Here is a 25,091-nt window from a genome sequence, read left to right as displayed (position 1 = left end):
AAGCCAGGACAAAGTTCTATGCATCTGGCTCCAAGCAAGGCCCACCCCAACTGATCCCAGGCAGCAGGGGTGAAATAAGCTGTGGTCACAGGAGTGAGGGAACCAGTGGAGTGAGCCAGCAGTGGGTAGGGGCTGGAGCTTAGGCCTGCACGGCTTTCTAGGTGTGGCCAGAAGTTCCTGGAAGAGCTGCACTGGACACGTTGAGGGGAGGCAGTTCTGTACATTTGGGATTGAAGACTCCTGGCCTGTGGTGCCGGGTAGAGCTGGACCTTCTTGGTTTTCCTGCCGCTGTGCAGCTCTGATGCCAACCTGAGAGCCACCTTCTTCCCCAGGATGGGGCTTCCTCTTTTCCTCTGCTTCTCCCAGGTCACTGGTTAAGAGGGCGTGGGGAGGAGCTGGGATAATAAGCAAGTGCCCTCCTTCCCCCAGGAGACTTCTGACCACTGGGCCTAGGGGCCTTGGGGAAGGTGAGGCCGCTCCCCAGCCCCTGGGGCCAGGCCAGCTGAGGGTGAGGGTTTCAGTGAATGAAAATGAAAAACATTTCAGGGGTCAATTCATTTTACTGAAAACATGTTTACCACTCCTCTCAGGACATCTTTGAGCACCTTTGCCAGGATCTTAGGAATGTGTGGAACTCCCTTGCTGCACCCCGCGCCCTCTCTAGGCCTTGGCAACCAGGCCCCGCACGGCTTGTGCAATTGCATCCCTGTCAATACCGAACATCTTCAGCAGCTCCGCTGGCTTCCCGCTTCTTGGCACCTGGCTGACAGCCAGGCGAGCGACAGTGACACCAGGCTCGCCCACTACTGCAGAGGCCACTGCCTCACCTATGCCACCTGCACAGGGGAAAGAAGGTGAGTGAGGTGATGCGGCCTCAGGGTGAGTGATGGGTGGGTGCCCCCTGGAGCCCCCAGCTGGCCCTGCAGTCCTAAATCAGTCTGAGTTTATTCCCTTTCTCAAGGACGGAGGGACAGCATATACTCCAACCTGCCTGTGCCTGGGGCCAGAGCAAACACCACCACCAATCACAGTACTTATACTTTTCACAAGCTCAAATGTGGCCTCAGATCATTTTTAACACTATCCTCCAGGCAGCTGTTGTTAACCAATGAGCATCTGCACATGACATCAGGGTCTAAGCCCATCTCTTCCCCTGGGGCCTGCCTTGGAGGAAGTGGCGATGTGTGATGGGGGATGGCGGCTTTGTGAAGAACTCATCAAGACGGGAGTTTAGGTTGCTTTCCCAGTTTGATTCTGAGCAACAGCCTTAATTTTCACCTACTTCAGGGACACAGCCACCTTGCACTCTTAGCAAGGTCAGAAGCCTCATAGGCTTCCTGGGTGGCAGGGGCTGCAAGGAGCCATTCCAGCAACTGAGTTCTGAGGCCAAGCCTGAGGTCAATTAAGAGGCCAAGTCCCAGCTGCTCTGGGTTTCCTGGGCTGCGGGGTCCTCCTGGGGCTGGGATAAAGGGAGGATGTCTAGCCTGTAGACTCCAGCCCCATGCCCTGGCTCTCTGGCCATTACCTTCATAGTAGTGGTCCTCCACAGTGAGAATCCTGCCCTTGGTGGCACGGGCACTGTCGAGAATGAGTTTCTTGTCCAGAGGCTTGATGGTGAAGGGGTCCAACACACGAATGTTGATCTTCTCTGTGAGGGGAGGAGATGCACTGTGGGTCTGCCCTTTGATGTGCCCCCCTCCTGCACAGCTATAAGTTCAGCCCGCAGCCTGTCCCCATCCTTGGGCTCATGGTTGCCCACCCTGATGGCTCACCCTGTTCCCTGCTGACCTGGGATGCCCGCGTCCTCTGGGATTCCGCACCCACCCCTCCACCTGGGAGCCTGCCCTGGCTTGATTTAGGAGCAGCTCGTCTCAGGGAAGAGAGAAGAGAGCCCCTCTCTCCCGGACGCCCTGGGCTGCGGGATCTCAGCCATCAGATTGTCAGAGAACTTCCCTCCATCCTCCTAGGTGCCTTTGAAGATAAAGGGGAAGTCACAGGGAAGGCTCCAAGGCTCTGGCCCAAGGTAAGGCTGGTGGGGAGATGGGGAGGGGAGCTGCAGCTGCAGGCACTAAGGGTTCAGGTCAGGGGGACAGGTCAAACGGCCACGCCTGCTTCAGACTCTCAGCCTGGATCTCCACCTGGCCCTCCCCCAGCTCCTCAGAGCTCTGTATGCACCGGTTCTCTAGCCTGGGCATCAGTTCCCTCCCACACTGAGGACACCCACGTCTGCCCTCTCCTGTGTACTCAGCATGGCTGAAACGTGGCATCTGTTGTGATTTTTCTGCACGGGAGGCGAATGCCTGTCACTAGCTACCACATGAAGCTTGAAATGATGGTAACAATGCCAGTCACATTTATTAAGTCCTCAGGGCAGCCCCATGGCGAAGGTGATAGTACCTCCATTGTGGATGGGGAAACTGAGGCACCACAGTGCTGAAAAGCACACTTAACCAGTGGCCCGCTAAGTGGTGATTTGAGCCCTGCTGGCCCCAGGGCCTTTGATCTGGACAGGTGCCGGGCATGTCATCCCCAGGCCGTGGGGCAGGGGCTGTGCCACTGCAGCCCCAGCACTGAGCACCACGCCGGGCACCTGGGAAGGGCTCCCAGCCTAGCTCTTATTAATATTGTCATCATTTAGTTACACGAGATTCTTTCTCACCCCCAAGACCTGGTCCACAGCCAGTGCACCATCTAAGACTTCTTGGGTCCCACCCTCCTTACCTTTCTTTAGCAGGTCAGCTGCAGCTAAGGCCTCATGCAGGGTCACCCCTGCCCCGATCACAGTCACGTGGTCATCCTTGCTCTTCAGGACCACCTGGGGGTGATATGGGGGATCAGTGCGGCTTAGGAACTGGTGGCCTGGGGTGGGAACAGACCTCGGGCTCGCTCTAAGGGGCCTCACTGGGGCACCAGCCACGCTGACCTTGGCTTGTCCGATTTGGAAATCCTCGTTGTTGTTATAGATAATGGCGTTTTCCGGGCGGCTGGTCCGGATGAAGCAGATGCCCTGGAATGAAACAGAATAACAGGATCCAGGACATAGCACGTCCAGTCTCGAAGACTGAAGTGTTTCCTCTGTAGCGTGTGCCTCTCCAAACACTCATCCTTAGACAGAAGCCCCAGACAGAAGATGATGTCTCCAAGAGGGCCCACCGCCTGCCCTCAGGCTGGGGAGTGGGAGGAGCCCACACAGGGCACTCTGGTCTATGGCAGCCCACCCCTGTCAGGACCACGTAGCTCCGCTCGTTCTGTCTTGGAGAAACCGACTGTCAGGTATGGCAGAGAGGCGTCAACCCCCAGCTTGGCAGGGGCTGCCAGGGTAAGATGTTCAGAGGGGAAAGAGTGAGCTGATCAGTTAGCATGTCTGCTGAGCAGCAGGAAGGGTGGTGTGTATTCCATTTTTCCTGGTCTAACTTCTGCAGGTGAACACCAGGGGCCAGGTCAGGGGACACCACTCTGAGGCAGCAAATGACCAGCTCTGGGCCTTCCTGCTGGCCTCCCCTCCTGTCCCTCTAGGGGAGTGCTAGCTGCCAGCAGAAGAAAGAACAGCCATGTGACCCACCTTTGTGTTGGCTGCTAATTCCACTGCCTTCTCCGTAGACACCCCATCACTTGGGTAAAAGACAGTTGACATGGGGACGGACCGAAACATGGCCAGGTCTTCCAGGGCCATCTGAGAGGGCCCGTCTTCCCCTGAGGTGTGGGAAAGGACATGGTGAGATTAAGACTTCATCCATGGAATGGACTCCTGGCCCTACCCCCCAGCTCCTCCAAAGTTCAGGACATTATGGGTATAAGCGCCCCGGCCCCACTCACCGATGGACACGCCACAGTGGGAGCCGCACAGGTTGATGTTGCTCTCGGAGATGGCTGCCATGCGGATCTGGTCGAAGGCCCGCGTGAAGAAGGCTGCAAAAGTGCTACAGAAGGGCACGGTCCTGCCGCGTGTGGCACATCCCACGGCGATGCTCACCTGGGGGCAGAGTGGGCGGTGTCAGCCCCGGTGCAGGAGAGGGTGGCCGGGGAGCCCAGGACCCCCCAGGGCCACTTCTCAAGGGTGGGGGGTTCAGTCATCCTGGGAGCTTCATTCTCCTCTTCCCATGCAAGCGTCCTGTGTGCCCACGGACTTCACGGTCTGTTTTCAAAGTCCTCTGACTTGAAACAGCCATTTCAAAAGTTCTCATAACTATTCTATGTATTTTATTTTTATATTTATAGCTAGTAGTTAAGAGAACTTTTGAAATGGCTATTTCAAGGTGAAGGACTTCGGAAACAGACTATGGAAAATAAAATAAAAAAAAAAGTCTTCTTAAGATCATTTTCCTTGGGGGAGGGTACACCTCAAGTGGTAGAACGCATGCTTAGCATGCAGGAGGTCCTGGGTTCAATCTCCAGTACATCCTCTAAAAATAAATAAATAAACAAACCTAATTACTACCCCCCCCAAAAGGCCATTTCCCTGGGGAACACTTCTAGCAACTTGCAAAGCCTTTGACAGAGTGGGCTAAGCTTGGGCACAGATGGTCATCCTTCCCAGGTGGATGGTCCCTCTACCATCTCCCTCACCACCCCAAGTATACCTGAGGAGGCCCCAAATCCCTGACCCAGAAGCACTGGGCTCTGAACCCTGCCACTTGACATAAGGCCTCCTTCCCCAGGCCCCACACCCCACCAGTTTGCCTGGACCCTCCAGCTGCCAAGGCTAGAAGCCAGACACCTTCAGGTTCAGCTGGAGGAAGAACCTTGGATGCAGTAGAGCCTGGTGGCCTCCCAGAGTCCCTGGGGCCTGCAGGCCAGGCTGGGCTCCTTGGCCAGAAGGGACAGATATTTTGAAAAACAGGACAAAACATCCTTCGTTATTTCACAATCTCAGTTCCTGACACAGGACTGCTAACCCAACTGTGTGCATGGCAGGGGCCCACAGAGTCTCTTATCTCTGCACCCCGCAGGGTAGCAGGGCCAGAGCCTTGTGCGTGAAAGGGCTCAGCAGACTCTGGCTTAGACCCACATGTTCCAGCCTCCTGCCTGTGCCTGCCCTTCCACCTGGAGGGCCCTTTATCCCCCAAAAAAGCCAGTCCACCATGCCTGGCCTGTGTGCAGCATCCCCTGCATGCACCCGCAGCTCCATTCAGCTCCCCTATTTGCATTCACCCAGCGCTTGGGTATCACACACACATTGCCCTCACCACGGGGGGTTACTTGAGGTCGAGAGTCAGTGCTGGATCCTAGCTGTTCCTGGGATCGAACAGGCACCTAGCACTGCCACCACAACCCCTCAAAGCAGCAGGAGGGCTTCAGCCCTGCCCCTGCACCCCTCAGACCTCAGCCGCAAGCTGTTACTGGCCCCGCACCCACCATGTTCTGCTCGGCAATGTAGCACTCGATGAAGCGGTCCGGGTGCTCCTTTTTGAAGAGCTCTGAGAAGGTGGAATTCTTGGTGTCCCCATCCAGGGCGATGATGCGGTCACTGGCATGGCCCAGCTTGGCCAGGGCCTGCCCGTAGGCCTTGCGGGTGGCTATCTGCGGAGGAAAGTGGGAAGGCTGAGCACCTCTGCGGGCCTGTGGCCTGCAGCCCTGCTCAGCCCCCCGGGCCACAGTTTTCAGGGAGGAAAAGAATAAATTAGGGAAAGAAAAAGGAAGGCCAGCAGCCTATGACCCTGTAGAAACTTCTGTGAGGATGCCAAGAACTGGTACAATGACTGTCTAGGGAGTCCCCACAGGCCCTTGTCCCCAGCCGGGCTGTGAACCATCTAAGCTTCAAAAGATGTCCTAACTCCCCTTTCCCCCAGCTCCATGACAGACGCCTGTGGTCTCGCCCTACTCTGCACTGAGGGCCTGGGAGTCAGAAAGCTTGACTAAGGTGGCATCGGGTCCACACAGGGAAGGGCCTGGAACCGGGCAGCCCTGCTGAGCCTTTGCCAGATGTGGGAAGGTCCTGAGCTCAGGTCCAGGCCAGGATGAACCAGGGCCGTGGGGAAGCAGGACCTGTGGGCTGTGATCCCAGTGCTGCCAGAGATTTGTTGTGTGACTGTGGGCAAGTCTCTTGCCCTCTCTGAGCCTCTTCAGGTCAATAATCCCAGAGATAACGAGCCAGCAGGAACACCCTGAACTAACCCCTCTCTTCCCTTTCCCAGCCCTTGAGGAGCTGGAGAACCACTGCCACCCCAGCCCAGCCAGTCCAGAAACGTGAGGGCCAACTGGGTACCTTGTCCCCAACTTTATAGCTGGGTGGGGTGGGCATGCGGATGTTGGTGAGGTCCACTGAGGGGGCGTCCTCCTGTGGGGGAGTCGCCAGGATCTTCTTTTTGCTCTGGATCTGGCTGTAGATTTCTTGGATGATATGATCAGCCATGTTCTGGGGGAGGGGCTTCCCATGCCAAGACTCCTTATCTTCTATCCCTGCAGGTACAAGGCAGGAGGGCAGGTAAGATAAAAGTTCCCAGAAGGCAGGCCACGACGGGGTCAGGAAAGGAGGACCACGGTGACAGCACCCAACTGCAGGCCCCCACTGAGTAGCTGCCCAGTCCTCTAGGCACTCCCAGTGGGGAGGGGGCATGCCACCCCATCCCATTCTCCCCCACGTCACCTCCTCACCCCAACCTACATGGTCTGTCTGCTATAGAAATCAGTTTGTTGAACTGGTCGGGAGGGGAAGCCCTGAGGCCCAGGGCAGGGCGAGCAGCAGATGGGGCTCTGTGAGCCTCTAGGTGCATCCCTGCCCTGGTGTCTTGCTATGTGGGGACCAGCGAGGCTTAACATTCCTCTCCTCCAAGGTCACCTCAGATGTCACCACAGCCCAGGGAGAACCAAGGACTAACCGTCCCAGGCAGCCCCTAGAGGTGGCAGTGGTTAACACCTGAGGGGTCAGTGTTAGGCAGCAGCGCTGAGGCTGTGACAGTATCCCAGAGTCCTCTTCCAGAAGGCTCCCAGATAGCAGAGAATGTCCCTAAGCCCACACAGGCAGAGGGAGATGTGCCCCCCCAGTGGGCAGGGGACAGCCAGGGCAAGGAGTGCGATGGAGCCGGCCCGGAGCCTGCAGCTAGCCCCTTCCAGTGCCAGACTCCCTATATCTCTGGGCAAGTTCCTGGCCACTCTTAGCCCATTTCCCCATCTTTACAATGGGCAAGGGCCATCCCGGTCCTGAGGTCTGGAGCACGTGTTTGGGTACTAGGGAGGGACTTATCCCTGCATGGCTCTCAGGCCAGGTGCAGGAACCAACTTTCAGACCCTTCTAGGTTCCCCACCCACACAGGCCTCTGGGATCACTTTTCCATTGCACGAGGTGGTACCCTGTTCACCTCCCAGGGGAGGATCGAGGTCTCCCCAGGCTCTCTGGGACTCTCTGCATCAACCCTTAGGCTCAGTAGACAGCTGGCACTGTCAAGGATGCTCCACAAATGCCAGCTGGGGAAAGTGTCCTCTTGCCTTATCCACAGGCCTCACCAAGTCCCTCCTCTTCTCCTGCCTATGCACGCCCCCCAGTCCAGGCTAGCTGACCAGGGTCTAAATCCTGGCTCAGCCACGCTGCCCAGTCATTGCAGGCAGCACAGGGTCTCCTCCCCCCCACCGCCGTTCCTTGGCCTGGGTGCACTCTGCAGAGGAAACAAAGGGCTGGTGCTTCCCAGACACAGGCTTTCAGAGGCACCCCCAGCCCACCATTGGAAGCCCCCACCTCTTCAATCAGCGCAGGGCCCAGTCCTGGGAGTGGGGTGGGAAGGGAGGTCGTACAAACAGACCTGAGATGCCTCTGCCCTTGAAGGTCTTGGCAATGATGGCTGTTGGCTGGTTCTTGACCTGCCCGAAGGCCTTGCACAGCTCCTCCACGCTGTGTCCATCCACGATGACAGCGTGCCAGCTGGGGAGAGAGGGGGCGTGAGGGGTGAGGGCCGAGGGGAGGCCCGGGGAAAGTCTTGCCCTTGCTCCACGGCAGGGCTGTGAGTGGGTGAAGAGCTGGAGGGGCTGGGAAGCCTCAAACGTGCCTGTTTCGAATTTGGGTTTAATTTTCTCTTTTCACATTGTTTCACTTCCTCTTGTTTGCCTTTGAACAGACTTTCTTTCTCTCTCCTAAGTAATGCAAAGCTTACTTCACTTATTGTTTTTCATTCCTGAGCTATTCATTTCCTTCTGAAAGCTGCTTTGGGGACAATGAACTGGGTTTGGAATCTCCTACTAGATTCTTGATGAATTTTTTGTCCAATTTTTATTTAAGGGACACAACTGATCACTCCACAGAAGCTGAACATGGTGCTGGAAACTTGTATAAAATGAGCCATGTTGTCAAATATCCAGAGGAAGGAGCATTTCTCTTTTTTTAACTTTTTTTTTTCGGGTGGCTGAGCAGGGGGGTTAGGTTTATTTATTTGTTTTTAAAAGAGATACTGGGGATTGAACCCAGGACCTCATGCATGCTAAGCATGCATTATACTTCTGAGCTACACCTTACCCCCCCACCAGAAGGAGCCTTTTGCTTTAAGGCAATCCCTTTTTGGACTCTTTTTGGCATATTAATAGTAACAGAAGTAACAGCTCATACTCTGTGTGGGTACAGGGCTGAACACTGCACATATTAACCAATTTAAGCCTGTTGTTGCCTCCATTTTATAGACAAGTAAACTGAGACACTGAGGGTGGAGTAACCTGCCCAAGGTCACAAAGCAAGTTAGCGATGGCTTCAGCCCCTGCACTTGCAAGGCCTCTAGCGCAGAGGTCTTCCGTGCCATGTGCGTGCTCAGGCCACGGCCTCGTACATACCCAAAGGCCTCACAGCGCTTCTGGTAGACGTCCATCTGGTGCTGCAGCGGGGTGGGGTCGCTCTGGCCCAAGCGGTTGATGTCAAGAATGGCGACAAGGTTGTCCAGCTTGTAGATGCCTGCGAAGGCCATGGCCTCCCACACGGAGCCCTCTGACAGCTCCCCATCTCCCAGCAAGCAGTAGACGCGGTAGCTGCAGACAGAGGGTGGGTTAGAGCCCGGCCCCCTCCCCTGGCCCACAAGCCCCTGGCCTTTCCCTCTTGGAAAAGGAGCAGACACGCACATGCAACAGCATCAGCTGTGCCCACTCCAGGTCCACACTCTGCGAGAAAGTGGCTGTGAAGAAAGTTGTCAGGAGCTCCAGAAAGAAGTACTGGCTGCCAAGAAACAGAGCTCCGAGACAACAGACCCAGAAAACTGGGGGTTGTCAGGACGTGAAGAGAATGGTGATCGTTCACGGGAACTAACTACTCACGATGGGCAGGGGGGTAGAGGGGACCTGGAGCTGCCTGCTGCAGGGGTGCACCCGTATCCCTTTGCCCTACCATGAACCAGGAGTGTTGGGGGAGCCCTGGGACCCTTCTGCTCAGAGGAGCTGGGCGGGGGAGGCCCAGGCAGCACCCAAAGCTTCAGGTGAAGAATGGGCTGGGACCAGGGTTGGGGAAGGTCCTCTCAAGGTCCTAGGGCTGGTTCTTGACCAGGAATGGAGCTGGGCCTGGGCTTTCTCTACCCCAGGGGCCATCTCCTGCATTCAACACAGGCAGCCATGATGGTTCCAAGGCAGTGTGACATGGTAGAAAGAATAAGGAAGCTGGGATAAATTATCTAGCAGAACAGAACCTTCCCTGGCTGGAGGCCAGGAGACCAGTTCAGGGACTCTGACCCCCCACCCCCTCTCCCCTCCACCTCTGCTTAGTGCTGAGTAATCCTTTCAGGAAGGTGAGTGCAGTTGTTATTCCCCAAAACCACAGACAAGGAAACAGGCTCAAAGGTCAAGGGACTTGTCTGAAGGCCACGCAGTTGGGGAGCAGCTGAGCTAGGATTCAAACACAGGCCTGACTGCCCAGCCCAGACTCCACTCCCTGCTGCCTAGGATCGCACATGGTGGGGCGGGGGGAGTGAGGCTGGTGCCTGGACAGCTCAGAGGGGACACAGGAGCTGTGCAGCTGAGCGGGTTGGGCCACCAGGCTAAGGCAGGAGGAGGTGGAGAAGAGGCGGGGACAGCCAGGGCACCGTCAGCATGACTCAGCACCCCCGCAGGCCTCCAGTCAGGGAGGGCTCCGGCCTCCTTCCCCTGCCATGCCAGTGCTATGCCTTCCCTTCTGTGGCCTCCAGCACCCGGGCCACTGGCTCCTTGGCCAGGAGCAGAAGGTCCCAGCACCCACACTCACAGAGGCTAGTCTGAAGCTGGGCCTTGCAGGCTGCAAGGGGGGCCCAGAGATGCTGCAGGGGGTGGGAGGATTCTGGCACAGGAGCTCCCAGAAGTGACCAACTTGATGGGGCTGAGCCAGAAAGGCCTATAGGGAACTCCGACTTCCCCAGAAAGGGATTCTTGAGAAGCAGACTGGATGCCTTCCCAACCCTACACCCACTTCCAAGGAAGTTGAAGTGGGTCCAAGAGCAGAGTCCGGGCATAGCCTCAGATTCAGGTCTGGAGGGCAGCCTGGGATCCTGAGGAGACCCTGGGGGAGCCTGAGAACAGAAAAGGGGGCCCCACAGAAGCCGCATTGCCTGAAGCTATTGTTAGATATGGGGTTGGAGGCTGCAAATACCCAGAGTCCTGAACCACCAGGAAAAGAGACTCTAACGAGACGGCCAACATTTGCTGCCTATGAGTTTGGAAACCACCTCAAATATCCAACAACAGAGGACGGTCTAAATGTGTGGAAGAAGCCCCGTAAAACATAATAGCATGCACTCATTCAAACTAGTTTGACAGCTGACGATGCGAGAAAGTGTTCACATTTAGATTTTTCTAAAAAGCATATAGTAAAATCATACAAATACTAGGATTACAAATCCATAAATTTCTCTTCACAATAATATGGATGAAATATGATATACACTGTTAAGTGAGAATGAAATGGGGGGAAATGGTTAAGAATAAGAAAAATATTTGTTTCTTTGTAATGCATTTCTGTATTATAAATGAGTAGGTATTTTATAATAAAAAAAAAGAAAGAAAGAAAAGAGAAACGGAAGAGAGCCAATCTGACGGGTGCTGCCTGGGAGACGTGACTGGACGTCTCTGCTCTATCAGGACGCCAGCTCTGGCAGCAGGCATGGCCTAATAATTCCCTTGACCCCAAGGTACAGTCTGAGGGCCTGAGCCTTAGCCAACCCTAGCCGCTGGGAACCCAGCTGAACCCCCTCTCCCTACACTGGTTTGTTCCATCGCGTTACGGTCAGGAAATGACTCTTCACGAGGAATTATTTCAAGCAACTGTAGGGAATAATTAACTCACAGCTCTGGTTCTGTGCCAAATAAAATACTCTTAAACATACATCCCGTTCTCTGTGACTTTCTCTCACTTCGTGGTGAATCACTGCTGGGTGTAGCAGAGCCCGGCCCCAAAGCCCAGCCCGGGAGGAAGGCAAACGCTGTGCTGCCAGTGACACTGGCCGGAGAGCCTGGAAGGCCTCCCAGCCCCAGCCCACCTGGAAAGCAGTCTCAGGAGCTGCTTACCCTGCACTCAGTAGGCGCTCACTGGGGTGGAGCATCCAGTCAGGCTCCCCACAACCACCTGTCCTCAGTGGGCCCCTGTGACTGCCTTCGCCGTGGCCCTTCCCGCTGCCTGCAGGCCAGGCTCCCTCTATCTCTCTAGGAAGCTTCCTACCCACTGGGCTCCCCGGCCTCCTGTGCTTCCCTTGGGCCCCTGAGAGCAGCATGGGGACTCTGAACATGGACTCTGGATGGACACCCTGGATTCAGATCCTGCCTCCACCACCAGGCAAGCATTTTACCTCAGTTTCCCACCTGTGGGAGGGATAATTAACACCACTCAGCCCACAGTGCATTGAGCAGTGTGAGTATAAAGCCCCAAACAGTAAAGGAATGAGGAAACCATCTGCTTTCCTTAACAGCCTGAAGCCAACACTTCTCCCTCTGCAACAGAGACCTGTCTGCAGGTGTAGGGGACAGCCTTGTGGCTGAGATCTGCCTCAACGGGGTCTTGTCCAGACTGCCTGGTGCTGGAGCAGCAAACCTTCCTGATCAGGCTGCTCACCCACCCTCCACAGGCCAAGTTCTTCAGCGTTTGTTTCTTCCCTAGCTGATAGATGGGGCTCAGGGAGGCCCAGAACCCTCCAGAACACGCCATCTTCTCCTTTCCCAAGGTAAAGGCGAGGGGCTCAGGCCTGGGTTCACGGTGCTTCATCAGGCACTGGGGGTGGGGCCTTCTGAGACTTCAGGGTCCGGGCACCAGGCAGGGGGAACTCAAGCCAAAGCACTCTGGTTGAAGAGCACGGACTCTGGATGCAAACTTGGCCCTGCCAGTCACTATCAAGGGAACCTGGGCAAGTCCCTTCACTCCTTTGAGCCCATTTCCTCATCTGAAAACGGGGCTGGTCCTGGCACCAGCCTCAGGCCACACCTTAGTTACTCAGCCCCTACTCAGAGGAGGTGCCTGCAGGAGGCGGGTAAGGCTGGGTCGTCAGGACCCCTTCCAGGGTGGGCTGGAGGTGGGGAGTGGGAGTGTTACCTGGCTTTGTCGAAGTATTTGCCCGTGTAGGCCATCCCGCAAGCAGCCCCAAGACCCTGGCCCAGGGAGCCAGTGGCCACATCGGTGAAAGCTTGTTTCTGTCACGACAGAAGACCCCAGTTAACTCACGGGCAGGAGGAAGCAGTGTTTCCCAGAGGCCCCTCCCAAGATCCTGGTCCTGTGGGAGCCACACAGCCATACCCGACCCAGGCCTGGGGGTGCAGGCGAGGTCTGTAGAAGGCAGAGTGTGACTTCCCCATTCTCCCACTGCAGTAATTGTGGGTGCGGTTCAGATAGCAGCTCTGCCCACCAGGGAGCTGTGCGACCTCTGGCTGGGGACTGAAACTCAGTTCCCTCCTCTGTAAACAAAGCCCATATAATCCACCTCACACAGTGGCTGGGAGAATTCATGACAAAACTCAGTAATTGGCCCTAGGGGGTGCTCCAATGGGGGTTGAGAGGTGAGTTTTCATGGTGACACATGAACTCCAAACAACTGCAGGGATTAGCGCCCTGAGGAGCACACTGGACCCCTTCCCTGGGGCGTCACCAGCAACCTGTTGTGACCTCATTAGACATTCCCTGATGAACTCCCCTCCCAGGCTGTGTCAGTGGCCAGGGAGGCCCAGTGTGGAAGAGAACTTGGGTCTCTGGTGCTTGGGGTGAATAGAGTATGCCCCCCAAACACCCACTTCTTCCTTCCTCACATCAGTGCGCTCCTCCAACTCCCAGCAACCTCGACTCCTTGGTGGGTACCCTGCCCTCCTTCCCGCATGCCTCAGGAAACAGGAAGTGGAGGCAGAGGCCCGGCGGGGCTCCTGGTGGGGCACACTTACCGGGACAGGGTGCCCGTCCAAGTCGGAGCTGATCTTCCTCAGGTTCAGCAGCTCTGTCTCGGGCAGAAAGCCGGCTTCAGCCCAGACGGCATACAGGATGGGCGCTGCGTGGCCCTGCCAGGGACAGACAGCGGCGGAGGGGGGGTCAGATGAGGAGCTGCACACTGAGACCCAGAGCCCAGCTGAGCCTGCTGGCCAGGGTATCCCTTTCAAGGAAGGAAGCAAGAGAAGGCTACTTCCTCAGCTTTGATCCCCCTCCAGCCCGAGGTTCCCACAGCCAAGGCTGAGCCCTAGGACAGGTGCAGGGGGAGCACAGCTGTGAGGCCGCTGAGGCCAAAACCCCAGCAGGCAGCCGGCTGCCCTAATCCCTGGTTTCTGGCATATGAGCAGACTTGGATAGACTTCTAACTGCTCATGCCCGCCTCGAGAAACCAGAGGCCATGGAGCCAGGCCTGGGGACAGGTGGATTCCGGGGGTTTGTGGCCATGGTTCTTGTGCAGGAGGGGCGGGACAGGGCACCAGCACTCCTGAGGAAGCGAGCCTCGGCCCAGGGTACTGGCTCAGCACAGACAGACGCGTGCAGAGCTGTCAAGCTGTACCCAGTCCTGCCTGTCAACACCAAAAGTGGGTGGAACACCCAGAGCATTCCCACTGTCCCCTACGTGAAGGGTGGCAGGCTGGCCTCCTACCTTGGAGAGCACAAAGCGGTCATTGTGAGGGTTCCGGGGGTCCTGGGCCTTGTAGCGCATGGTGTGAAAGAAGATGACAGCCATGATCTCGGCGGCGCTGCAGCATGACGTGGGGTGGCTGTGGCCCAGGAGAGAAAGACATGTGCGTCACGGCTCTGGGCCCCTGACCGACAGGGCTCACCTCAGGCCCGCGGACAGTGACCTAGGAGCGCACGTCCCAAGGAGTCATGGGCCTGGCTTGTCAGAGAGCCATGTGCTCTGGCCCCGAGAGGGTTGCATGGGGTCTCAAGGCCACACTGGCAGCATGGGGGCTGTACCCTCCCAGGGGCCAACAGTCTGGACCCTCAGGGTCACGGCAATGGAACAATTCTGGGGTTGGACTAGAGGAAGAAAGGAAGAGGGGTCCCCTCGTGACCAATGAGCTAAGTCCCAATGAGACTGCCCAGAACTCTGCCCACTTGTTGGGGTAACTTGCCCTCTCATGCCCCCAGGGGCGCTGGGCCTCAAGGACACAGGCAGGGGCTGTAAGGGGCTGAGGCTCCCAGCAGCCTCCACATACAGGGTTGGTGGTCTGAAAACTGGGGCTTCGGGCTCTCCCAGAGCACCACTGGGCCACACGGCAGCTTTCCAGTGGGCATTCTGAGGGCTGGTATAGCCACTAGAAACCATGCGTTTGCACAGAATTTAAAAGGCAAAGCAACTTCTTATCTTCGACAAAGGCTACAATTATGAAAAAAATAAAAATGCCTTCTGCCAGAGACCAGGGCTGGGATAGGGCTGACAAGAGCAAGGGCCTGCCCTTCCAGCCCTGGAGCAGGTGGGGTCAAGGGGTCTCCCCTTCTTAGGCTCTTGTTCTAGTCACTACACAGTTATCTGAAAGGCTAATGGGCAAAGGACTTAACCATAGAATAAGGATTACGTCTTACAGGTGAGACTTGTTCAGGTTTCTTAGGACCCACTTGATTAATCTTGTTCCAGCCCCCAAGAGTGGGGCTGGAGACTGGGGTTCCTGGAATGACATTCCTGTAGCCCTCTGGCCCACAGTTTGGTTCAGCCTCAGGGCACGTGCCTCCCAGCCGCCCCCTCCATGCAGCTCAGCACAGCCCTCTGACGCTGCTGAGGTCCTTCACACTAAAACATGCCCACTGCCAAACCCAAGGGCACATGCACCACGTGGAGTTCACGCGGGCCTCCCTCCTCCCTGCCAGCCGGCTCCCCGCACGGGTTAGGGGTGAGTCACTTCCAGAGCAGACACATTAGTAGAGAAATCCAGAACTGTCCATGCTGGTTTAGTACCCACGTCCCCAGCACACAATTGTCTTATACTTAACCATTTCTATGAACTCCTGGTCATGGGGAAAGACACTAGACCTGAAAAAGGGAGGTGAGGAAACGTAAACAAGAAACCTTTCCCTGCCTGGCAGGGACCCAACTCCCTGGTCCCTAGGGCCAAACCTCGGCTGGCTGGGGGACATCCAACACTGGCCAGGCTGACCTCCTCCCCTTTCCCTCCCAGAGCAGCCCCATCCCCGAGGAATCCTGTTACAAAAGTCATGACCCTGTTAGGAGAAGAGCAGGGGAAGGATGTGGGTGGAGAGCGGGCCAAACTGCTAGAAAGAAGGCAGGCAGGCCCAGGTCAGAGGCTTCAGGGAGAAAGGGCCGTGGCATAAGCACTTTCTGCAGGTGGCAGGAGCACATCCCAGCCTGGGCAAGGTGGAGGGAGGGAGGTCAGCCAGGAAGAGACCCCAGAAGTTGAAAAGCAGTCGATTTTAACCCTTCCTTGCTAGGCCTTCCTTGCTGGGCAGGGAAGCCTACAATATTTGATTCCCTTCAAAGCCTGCATCCTAGACATACTGCTGGCCCTACCTTCATATCCGCCAAATAAAAACATACAGAATAGTGGGGAGGGTATAGCTTGAATGGTAGAGCGCATGCTTAGCATGCATGAGATCCTGGGTTCAATCCCCAGTACTGCCTCTAAAAATAAATAAACCTAATTACCCGCATCCCCCCCCCCACAAAAAAAAACTTAAAAAAAAAAAAACATACAGAATTAGGGCTCCTTGGAAGCCAGTTGTCTGCCCCACCCCAGAGGTTTCAGGGAACCTCTGCGAGGTACCCCAGGGTGGGAATAGGGGCCACATGGGCTTTGCCACTTTGGCAAGTGCTTCACCTCCCTGAGGCCCAGCTTCCTTACTGGTAAATGGGGTGCCATGCCGGAGTGCCCAGGAGTCCCTAAAACAATGCCAAGTGCCCAGGTCCATCAGTCACCATCATCTGCTGGAAGACCAGATGCTACCCCTCTCAGTGCCTCCAACCCCTCATCTGCACGCTGGGACCGTGACCCCCTGCTGACCACATGGCCAGCAAGAGGGAAGAAATGAGCTGAGGATTGAGACAGGGCTCTGCAAACTCCAAGTGCTGAACACACGGGAGACAGTTACCTTTAAGCTCAACCTACTAGAGGGACTTCATCACAAAGGGCCTGAGCTTCTCCTGTAGCCCTAGCCTGCCCCGGGAGAAAACTGCAGGTGGGGGCCCCACCCCAAGGTGCTGCATAAGGACATAAGGACACACCCTAGAGCAGGGATGGGTGGGGCCAGGGAGGGAGGCTGTGGGGAACTTGATCTGCAACTCTTTGTGATGCACGGGGGCTACCAATTTGTTCCAAAACCCTGCCTTACTTACTCCCAATTAGTTCAATCTATGAAGGTGGTGCTGAGGGCTTACAGCTGGGCCAAGTCTCCCAAAGGCCCCCCACCCAGGGGAGGACACATACTCTTCCAGATGTTCGCCCTCTTCCCTACAGCACTCACTCCACCTGCTCACGGGCTGCCCCACAGAAAAAAAATGCAGATCCCTCACCCCTCTGACTGGACTCCTCTACATTATCAAAAAATAAAAGAGAGATAATAATCATGAGGAGTCTCAAGGCCCCAACAAATGAACAAACCTGGGAGGTGAGCACCTACAACAGCCTCCGATAAAATGCTTAAAAATACAAAGACAAATAATGTTACGAAAAAGAAATAAGTACCCAAAAGAAAAAGGAACACAAGAGTTGAAAACCAATAGCTAAGGTCCAACTTAAAAAGTTAGGAAAACAGTGAGCTCAAAGACAGTAGAAAGATAACAAAGAATAGAAATTGATGAAATAGAAAGCAAATATACAATTTTTAAAAATTGAAGCTCTTAAAAAAAAAAAAGACTAAAAATTTAGCAAACTTCTGATAAGGCAGGATCCAAAAAAAGGATAGTATTAGAAGTGGAAGGAGGAATATAAGAATAGATGACAAAATATTCCAAACAACCTGATGCAAACAGATTTGAAAACAGGAAAATGTCTAGGAAAAAAACAATGTACCAAAATCAGCTTAAGAAGTAGGAAACCTGAAACATCTTGTAACTGCTAAAAAGAAACCAAACCAATGACTGCAAATGAGCAGTCCCAGCAACTCGACCCCTGGGTGGGTTCACACCCACAGTGAAACCACAAGAGAATATTTGATGACAGAGTGGAATACTATGCAGCAGCGAGAATGAGTGAGCTGCACAGACCCAACCTCAACAAGATCTCACAAATGCGACATGTGGACAAAGCACATCACAGAAGGATCTGTACGGCAGTTCGGAAGACCATACTGATGATGAATATATACAAACAATATAAAACTATAAGGAAAACAATAAAATGCAAAATTCAGGGTATAGTTCTTTCTGGAAGAAACCCTCCTTCTATGAGGAGGGAGAGGAGGTTCTAAAGTGCAATAATGTCCTAGCTCTTAAACCTGGTGGTAGATACACCCAGGTTCATTATTTATAACATGTACATCATTCATATTATTTTTAAGGCATATATTCTACCATAAAAAGAAATACTCAGGTGAGAACCCCAGGATGCCAGGGAGTAACCTCAGAAGCAGTCCTTGTTCTTCCTGTTCCTGGAACCACCTGTGCTAGCTAGCGCCTAGGATGATAGTCTCCACATCTCAGATTGCGAAGAAACAGGTCCCAAGCTACCTCCTCCGAGAAGGCCTCCCTGATTGTACTATCTAAAATGCCTCTTCTTTCCCTCACTCACACTTACCACCTAACATTATATGGCGATTTGTTGCCTGTCTATCCGAGGTGCCAACTCTAGCTCCATCTAGGATAGGAGGACAAGGAGTTTGAGCCTCTTCACTGTCGTAGCCTCGAGTCTGAACAGCTCCTGGCACAAGCAAGAGTGCACCAATGAATAAATGATGTAACCTGGCTCCAAGAGCCTAGGGATGTGTCCTCTCTGAGCCTCAGTTTCCTCAGTGTAAAATGGAGATAGTAGTAGAAGCAGACTGACTGAGGTAGTGTTTGTGTAAAACAGAGCTGGGCAGAGTGCACAGAAAAATGGCAATTACTCAATAAGCGTTCGCTTGTAAAATATCGGCTATGAAGTCTAACTTCCTCCTCATCTGAGAATGTGACCACCTAGGTCCACAGAAGGAAGTGCCTCGCCTAGGGTCACAAGTCTGCCATCAGCTAGGATAAAAGCAAAACGCTAGGAGAAAGTAAAGAATGGCTAAACAAAATGCAGCACTATCCAAACAATGGAATGTTCAGCAACAAGAAGAAATGAAGCACTAATTCATGCTACAACATGACCTTCCAAACACTGTGCTAAGTGAAAGAAGCCAGACCCCAAAGACCTCATTTTGTAGGATTCTATTAACATGAAATAGCCAGAAGAGTTAAAATGGGATGTAGCAAATTCACTAAAACTTACTGTAAATCACCATCAACATACATTTACTAAAAACCACTGAACATACATGTAGAAATCAGACCTCACTAGAGCTGTTAAAAGATTTGTCTTTAAAAGGAGGAAAAAGGTGCTGAAAGCCCAGTAGAGGGTGCTCTTTACTGTCCACACTCCCCTGCCCAGGTGTGCAGCCCTCAAAGATTACGTCCAGGCCATGGGTGCAGCTGACTTCTGAGCAAGAAAGCCAAACAGCGCAGGCCCTGGTTGGCCAGATCCATCTGCTGGTAGAATCGTCAGCTCCCACAACCCACCCCACTGAGTGGGCTTTGCCTCACTGTTCAGGGCAAGAAGCTGTGTGTGGTCTGCAGCAATAAAAGGAGTTCCTGATTTTGTGGGACTGGGACTAGTGACAACCGGCCTGCCTAAATGGGCAAAGTCCAGGGGGTCAGAGCTGCAACAGGGGCCACAGTGTGGTCAGCTCACGGGAATGTCTCTGCCAGACCCTAACCAGGTGGTGGCACCAGGATCCCAGCTTCAGGAAACACTGCCCATCATCGGGCCTGCTGCGATCAGAGGTAAAGAACTTGGTCATTCAGGACAGTCAGGTATCTGCACGAGTTGGGAAAGGCTGCTGCTGGGGTAATCTCAACGGGCTTGCTCTTGCCTCAGCCGGGGCTGGGCTGGGGTGAAGAAAGCCCAAATGGAGAAGCAGGCTGAGGTGGCGGTTTTCTGTCCAGAGAGGCTGGCCTACATGGGCCAGAGACCCAAAGGGGCCCTCTGAGCTCTCAGACAAAGCCTCCCTGCACCCAGAGCTGGGCAGCACAGATGCACTTCCAGCCACTTCAAAGTTACGTGGACTCCCAGGATGTGAAACCCACAATAGCAGGTGGCAGGACCCCAGAACTTGCTCATTCTGATCCTCCAGCCCCACTTCCAAGGGACCCAGTTTGAAAACCACATATGTATGAACCTCTTCTTTAAAGATGGGGAAACTATGGTGCTGGGATGGGAAGGGCCTTTCTGACAAGAGCACAGACACTTGGAACAGAGCCGGAGTTAGATCTCTTTTCCTGTGCCCACGAGTCAGGTCTGGCCAGACCTTATGTCTCTAACCCCAACACTGTGGGTCAGAGCCCTGGGGACCTATAAGCACAGCTGGCACCTCCAGATTTAGGCCTGATTCTGATGGCGTCCTCAGATGACACTTAGCACTGTTTGGATAATGCCACAGTCTAGCCCTGGAATCTTCACCACGAGCCCCAGGAGTCAGGCCCCCTCTGACAAGGCCATCAGGGCTCATCTTTTTAAAGCCTGGATGAGCTGGACCCTTGCCACAGCTTCCCCAGCACGCAGAGGGAGGTGACCTGCAGCAGCTCTGGCCGCTGTGGGTGCTGCCTCCACAATAAGCCCTCTGTACGGGCTCTGTCCCTCAGCTCTGTGACACAGAGGCCAGTGTCTTCACTTCCTGGGGCCTGGTGAGGCCCACTGACACTCAGTCAGCGATGGCACAGGGAGGGGAAAGCTACCGAGAAATCCTGAACCCTATGGCCTGGTCCTCACTGATCCAGTGTCTGAGTCCAGCCTCGGCAGTGACTGTGAAAAGACTTTGGCCAAAGTGCTGTATCACCACTAGGAGTAAGTGCCCCCAGAACGGGGACATCCTGACAGGGTGATCACTTTGGCTATGACTGAACAGCACCAGGGCCTCAAGACAAACATCTGGCAATGGGAGCACTGCCATGTTCTCAAGTCTTCCTTTACTGTTTTTTGTGCACACAGAGCTCTTGGCACATACCTTTCAAAATCCCTCTTGTGACAGGGATTGCACAGCAATGTTACTTCCTTCTGAAAAATTAAGGTTTTTTCCTAAGTATTTCTTTTCTGCATCTTTGACACATGCTCACAACACACAGGAATCACTGTATTTTACACATTTCCTTTTTGCAAATGGACACTTTTTTGAGTTCAGTGAGTTCTTCCCCAAGGCATTACAATGTAAATCTGAGTGTAACTCTCATAGAAATCCAAGTTTAACGAAAAAAAAATACAGCGAACCCACTGGACAACCTCTCCCTTTGGAGGCCCTCCCTACATTTATTTATTGTATATCTTACCAAGTGACTTCAAACTGGCTCCACCTGGAGCTGCCCACCTGCCCAAGAAGTCTTCCTTGATGTGAACTGGACAGCATGGAATAGCCACCAATGACCAGCCTGGGCGAGTCACTTAACCCACTAGCCTCAGTTTCCTTATCTATAAAATGGGATATAACAGCCTCTGTCTCATAGGGTTATTCTCAAAATGCACTAGACAATATTAGCAACAAAGGATGTTCTATGTCACACCAGGATTCCTATTTGGTCACTCAGTGACCCTGTAATTGTCTATAGGTTGTATCTAGCCCTGTAAGATACTCAAACGTGTAACACTGTTTAGTTGGGTAACTGCTGTGTCTCTCTAGCTAGATCCTCAGGAATCTGGCCAGACAGCTCCTAGCACACAGTAGGGTTCAACAAGGCTCTGCAGTGTGAAGGATCCCTTGAAACAGTCAAGGGGACCAAGGAGCACTCATCAAGCAATACAGGTGTGCAGACCTCTGTGTGACAGGCTGGGGGACAGGGCACAAAGAGTAAGCCACGTTCCCAACGGGGCAGGGTATTCCTCACACAATGGGTAGGACTACATAAACCCAATGGAGATAAAGGTTCCCAAGTGTGCATGGGGAGGGGGGTGCTGGGGGGATGAGAGGGCAATGATCTGCTAGGAGAGTCTAATCCCTTCTGAGAATGGGTGTCTTAAAGGCACACAGAGTGAGTGGCTACTTACTCTGAAGGTCAAAGGAGGTTTACTTATTAATAACATATCCTGTATGAAATTAGCCAGAGGCTAGAACCTAGTCTTTGTTAAGGAAAAGACTCGGTTAGGAAGGTTCCTGGAAACCATCCCCCACCCAGAACTCAACCATTTCATGAACCCAGCACATCACTGTCTTGGCAGCCTCATGCCAGGCCCCAAAGGAGGGGCTCGATCCTTGAAACCATACAGTGTGTAGGAGCTACCGTTGTTCCCATTTTACAGAAAGGGAAACAAGTTCCGAAGTAACTCGGTGGCTCACGCTCTAAACTACCCCCATTGCATGGTGGCCGGTTATTATCACTTTCCCTGTCACCAGCCACCTTCAGAGGAGGCTCCTGGGATCTGTAACAGCCTTTCTCTACCTTCTGAGCCAGAAAGGCTGGCTTGGAGCTGGGCTCCTGTATTGGGGAAAGCTGTATTGGAAGCACGCCCTGCATTTTCACCCCAGAACCCTGGGACTCGTTCCTCGGTTCTCTTGGCCTCGCAAGTCTCCCCTCCTCCACCCCTCGCCCACCTCCCGCCCCCGCCCTAGAGATCTTAGACCTTTCTTTCACACCAGGTGCCAGAGTTCTGAAACCACGTGGTCACCTTCTTCCCCACGACTACTCCCCATCGCCTGGCTTCTCAGCACCCCTGCTCCAAACTCGGCCCCCAATCCAAGGGTGGCAGGAATGTGCAGTGGCGAAGGGGAGGGGTAGTTTGAAGTAGGGAGAAGGCCGGGCCCCAGGCTCCCTCCAAGATGAGACGTTAAAATAGGCAATCTCGAGTTGGGCAGGACGAGTTCAAATTCCAGACCTCAACGAGTGCAACCTCGGGCAAATAACCAACTCTGAGCCTCGGTTTCCCCACGTGTGGGTGGAACGGGTCTTGGGGCCGCGTGTGCAGAGCGCACGGCACTGGGCCGGGCTTTCGGCGAGAGCGAGCGCACTCATGGTGACCTTCCCGGCACGGCCGGCGAGGGGCCTCTGCGATGCCCTAGCCGCGTACCCCTCGCCTTACAGCAGTGGGGAACAGGGGCGAGCCGGCCTGAGGCGGCCCAGGAGCCGGGCCCCAGCGGGCGGAAGCCGGGCTGAGAGCCGGCGCGGCGGAAGGCGCCTCCTGCCCGGGCCTGCGAGGCGCGTGCTCCGCCATCTGACCGCGCCCCCGGCAGCCTCCCTCGTGGTAGCACCGTGCAGCGCGCGAAACGGAGCCGGGGAGCCCGCGGCCCTGACGCCCCCGCCCCGCGCCCCCCTCACCCGGAGCCGGCCGCCGTGGTGGCCTGGATGGAGCTGATGCGCAGGCGGTTGGCCGTGTCCTTCAGGGCCTGCAGCTTCTGCTGGTCAGGCTTATGATAGGCCTCCATGGCGCGGCCGGGCGAGCAGGCGTGTGGAGACGCCGAGGACCGGGACGAAGACGTGGAGACGCAGAGCCGCGCGGCGGCTTCAGCAGCAAAGGACAGCGCCGGAGGGCCGGCGACGCGCGGACGCGCGTTAAGACACTCCCCCAAGCGCCCGCCGGGGCGGGGTGTTCGCATCACCCCAGATTGCTCCGCCCCTCCCTCCCCGCCCCGCCCCAGCCCTCCCGCGCTGTTAAGGAAACTGTGAGTTTAGGCGTCTCCGGACTCAGCCTGTCCTAATCTCTTTCTCCCTCCCCCGAAATCTGCGGGGCAGCTGCGGGCTGCGAGGCTTCTGTGAGTGACTGTCCTGCCGGGATTAACCTCACGCACTAATAATGTGACCGTAATTCCAGGTTCTAGGCTTGGCTCAGGGTTTGTCTGTTGACTCGCATCTTCATTGCAGACCACTCGCCTTCCTCCACACAGGCCTGGGTGGAACTGAGAGCGGAGGCTTCACTGACAATCCTTTTTTATGGACGAGCAAATTGAGGCTGGCTAGGTCAATTAAGATCACGGGCCTGGTGGGTGCGAGGCTCTGCCCTAGCAGACGCGCCCATCCGCAAGTCCCAGCCCCAAGAGAAGGAACCCAGGGCTCGAGGGGCCTGTAAGGATGATGGAGATAACGAAAATGAGAATACAGAATAATAGTAATGGTGATACCAGCTCGTGTTAACTAAGAAATTACTAGAGTCAGGCCCTTTGAAAGTTACTAGGGCTTAATAGCCCTGCTGACTCTTAGGGAGATTACTGGGTTTGGTTCCAGGTCTGGTTCCAGGAGCACCTACCTCTGCTCTTACCAGATCTGGCCTCTAAGGGATGAAGGTCCCCAGAGTAGGGGTAGGGAGGGCACTGTCATCACAGACACATTGGTGGAGTCCACCCACCCCACAGGCCCCATGAGGTTGATACCATTTACCACATACAGGAAGAAGCTCCATTTTACAGAGAAAGACAGCCTGTCAAGTCAGTGGCTGAGCAGGGCCTGCATCAGAGAGAGCCCCTGAGGGAGCACTAAGAGAACCAAGGGAGGCACGTGGCCAGGCGCTGTCTGTGCTCCCTCTGCGTCCTTTGCATCACCCACACTCTGAGCCATGGGTCATGAGGGACAATGGACTGAATATGAATGCCTCACCCCACCTCCGGGTGCTCCTCGGCTGTTCCTCTGCTGGCCTGGCTTCCAGATGCCCAGCCAGACCCTAAGCCAAGTGCATCCCATAGCACTTGGCTCCTGCTGGCCCAGCCCACGGAGACCTGCCTACCTGGCCTTTAGAGCAGTAGCTTCCTATTCCAAAATTCAATTCTTCCATCTGCCCAGTGGGACTAATCCTTGCCACTCTGCACCCACCCTGGTCTCTAATGGTGGTACAGGTCTCTCCATGGTGCTGAGGGCCCAGCAGTGGTGAAAGAAGATGCCCCACCACCTGCCCTACTTTGGGGCTCTAGGAACCCCTGAGGCAGCTTATTCTCATCCTGGAGTTCCAGGTGAATGAGTCCCAGTTTGGTGTCACCACAAAGCCTGGGTGCCTCAGCTAAGGCACAGGGCAGAGCTTAGGTCCAGCTCCTCCTGTTGCTCAGCCCTGGGAACCTGTCGGACCCTCGGACACAAAGGCTCCCACCATGCTTGTGTACTTCCACTGGGAACTCTGTGCCTGGGAGATGATGCTGAGGGAAGCTCCGCCTGCAAGCATGTCTGTGATGGCAGAAGGCAGGGGCTGTGGCCACCTGCCTGGTCATTTCACCCAATCAGTGTGAAGAACATACCTCCTGAGACATGGGTATATTCTGAAGTATATTGGAGGGATCTGCGGGGAACTGTAGCTCCTAGTGTCCTTAATCACCAGACATGACAGTCCCCTAGCTGGCTGGGTCATAGAATTGCCTGCAGCAGTTATTCCACACACAGATCCCGGGGCACCACATCTAACCTTCTGAATCAGAATCTCGGTGCAGGGCCTGGGACTCTGCGTTTCTAAGAAGATCCTCAGGCAATTCTGTTTGGGGTTCTGAGAACTCTTCAGAGGAAAACACTAGAAGACCATTAGGACTTGGATTCTGGAGCTGGACAGACCTGAGATCAGTGCCTTGCTGGGTGCCCCGTGGGCTGAATGAAGAGCTGAAAGTTCAGCATGTGGTGGGGAGATGTCTGTGA

The 25,091-nt window shown here is 54.8% G+C and overlaps 1 protein-coding gene across 1 annotated transcript; it reads right to left on the bottom strand.

The window, feature by feature from the left end:
• Positions 1 to 540: 540 nt before the first annotated feature.
• TKT (transketolase) lies at positions 541 to 23,044 on the bottom strand. Its single transcript, XM_074344664.1, has 14 exons — positions 22,803 to 23,044; positions 13,977 to 14,094; positions 13,288 to 13,401; positions 12,452 to 12,549; positions 8,752 to 8,943; positions 7,737 to 7,855; positions 6,206 to 6,399; positions 5,356 to 5,520; positions 3,817 to 3,973; positions 3,563 to 3,693; positions 2,924 to 3,007; positions 2,722 to 2,815; positions 1,526 to 1,648; positions 541 to 836 (listed from the first exon to the last, which is right to left on the bottom strand). Exons 1-14 carry the CDS (start codon positions 22,907 to 22,909, stop codon positions 661 to 663), a joined length of 1,872 nt encoding a protein of 623 aa, XP_074200765.1. The 5' UTR covers positions 22,910 to 23,044; the 3' UTR covers positions 541 to 660.
• Positions 23,045 to 25,091: the final 2,047 nt, after the last annotated feature.

The sequence above is a fragment of the Camelus bactrianus genome, chromosome 17 (assembly GCF_048773025.1).
Source record: "Camelus bactrianus isolate YW-2024 breed Bactrian camel chromosome 17, ASM4877302v1, whole genome shotgun sequence".
Taxonomy (NCBI): Eukaryota; Metazoa; Chordata; class Mammalia; order Artiodactyla; family Camelidae; genus Camelus; species Camelus bactrianus.
Note: the sequence above shows the minus strand (reverse complement) of the source record. Positions and strands in the feature narration are given on the sequence as shown.

What these genes read in the sequence shown, in the direction of transcription:
- TKT (XM_074344664.1), bottom strand. Translation starts at nt 22,909, where the DNA reads ATGGAGGCCTATCATAAGCCTGACCAGCAGAAGCTGCAGGCCCTGAAG. An exon ending in AATTAGCAGCCAACACAAAG is followed by an intron (nt 3,008 to 3,562) that starts GTGGGTCACATG and finishes GTTTCATTCCAG; the next exon opens with GGCATCTGCTTCATCCGGAC. An exon ending in TCCAAATCGGACAAGCCAAG is followed by an intron (nt 2,816 to 2,923) that starts GTCAGCGTGGCT and finishes TATCACCCCCAG; the next exon opens with GTGGTCCTGAAGAGCAAGGA.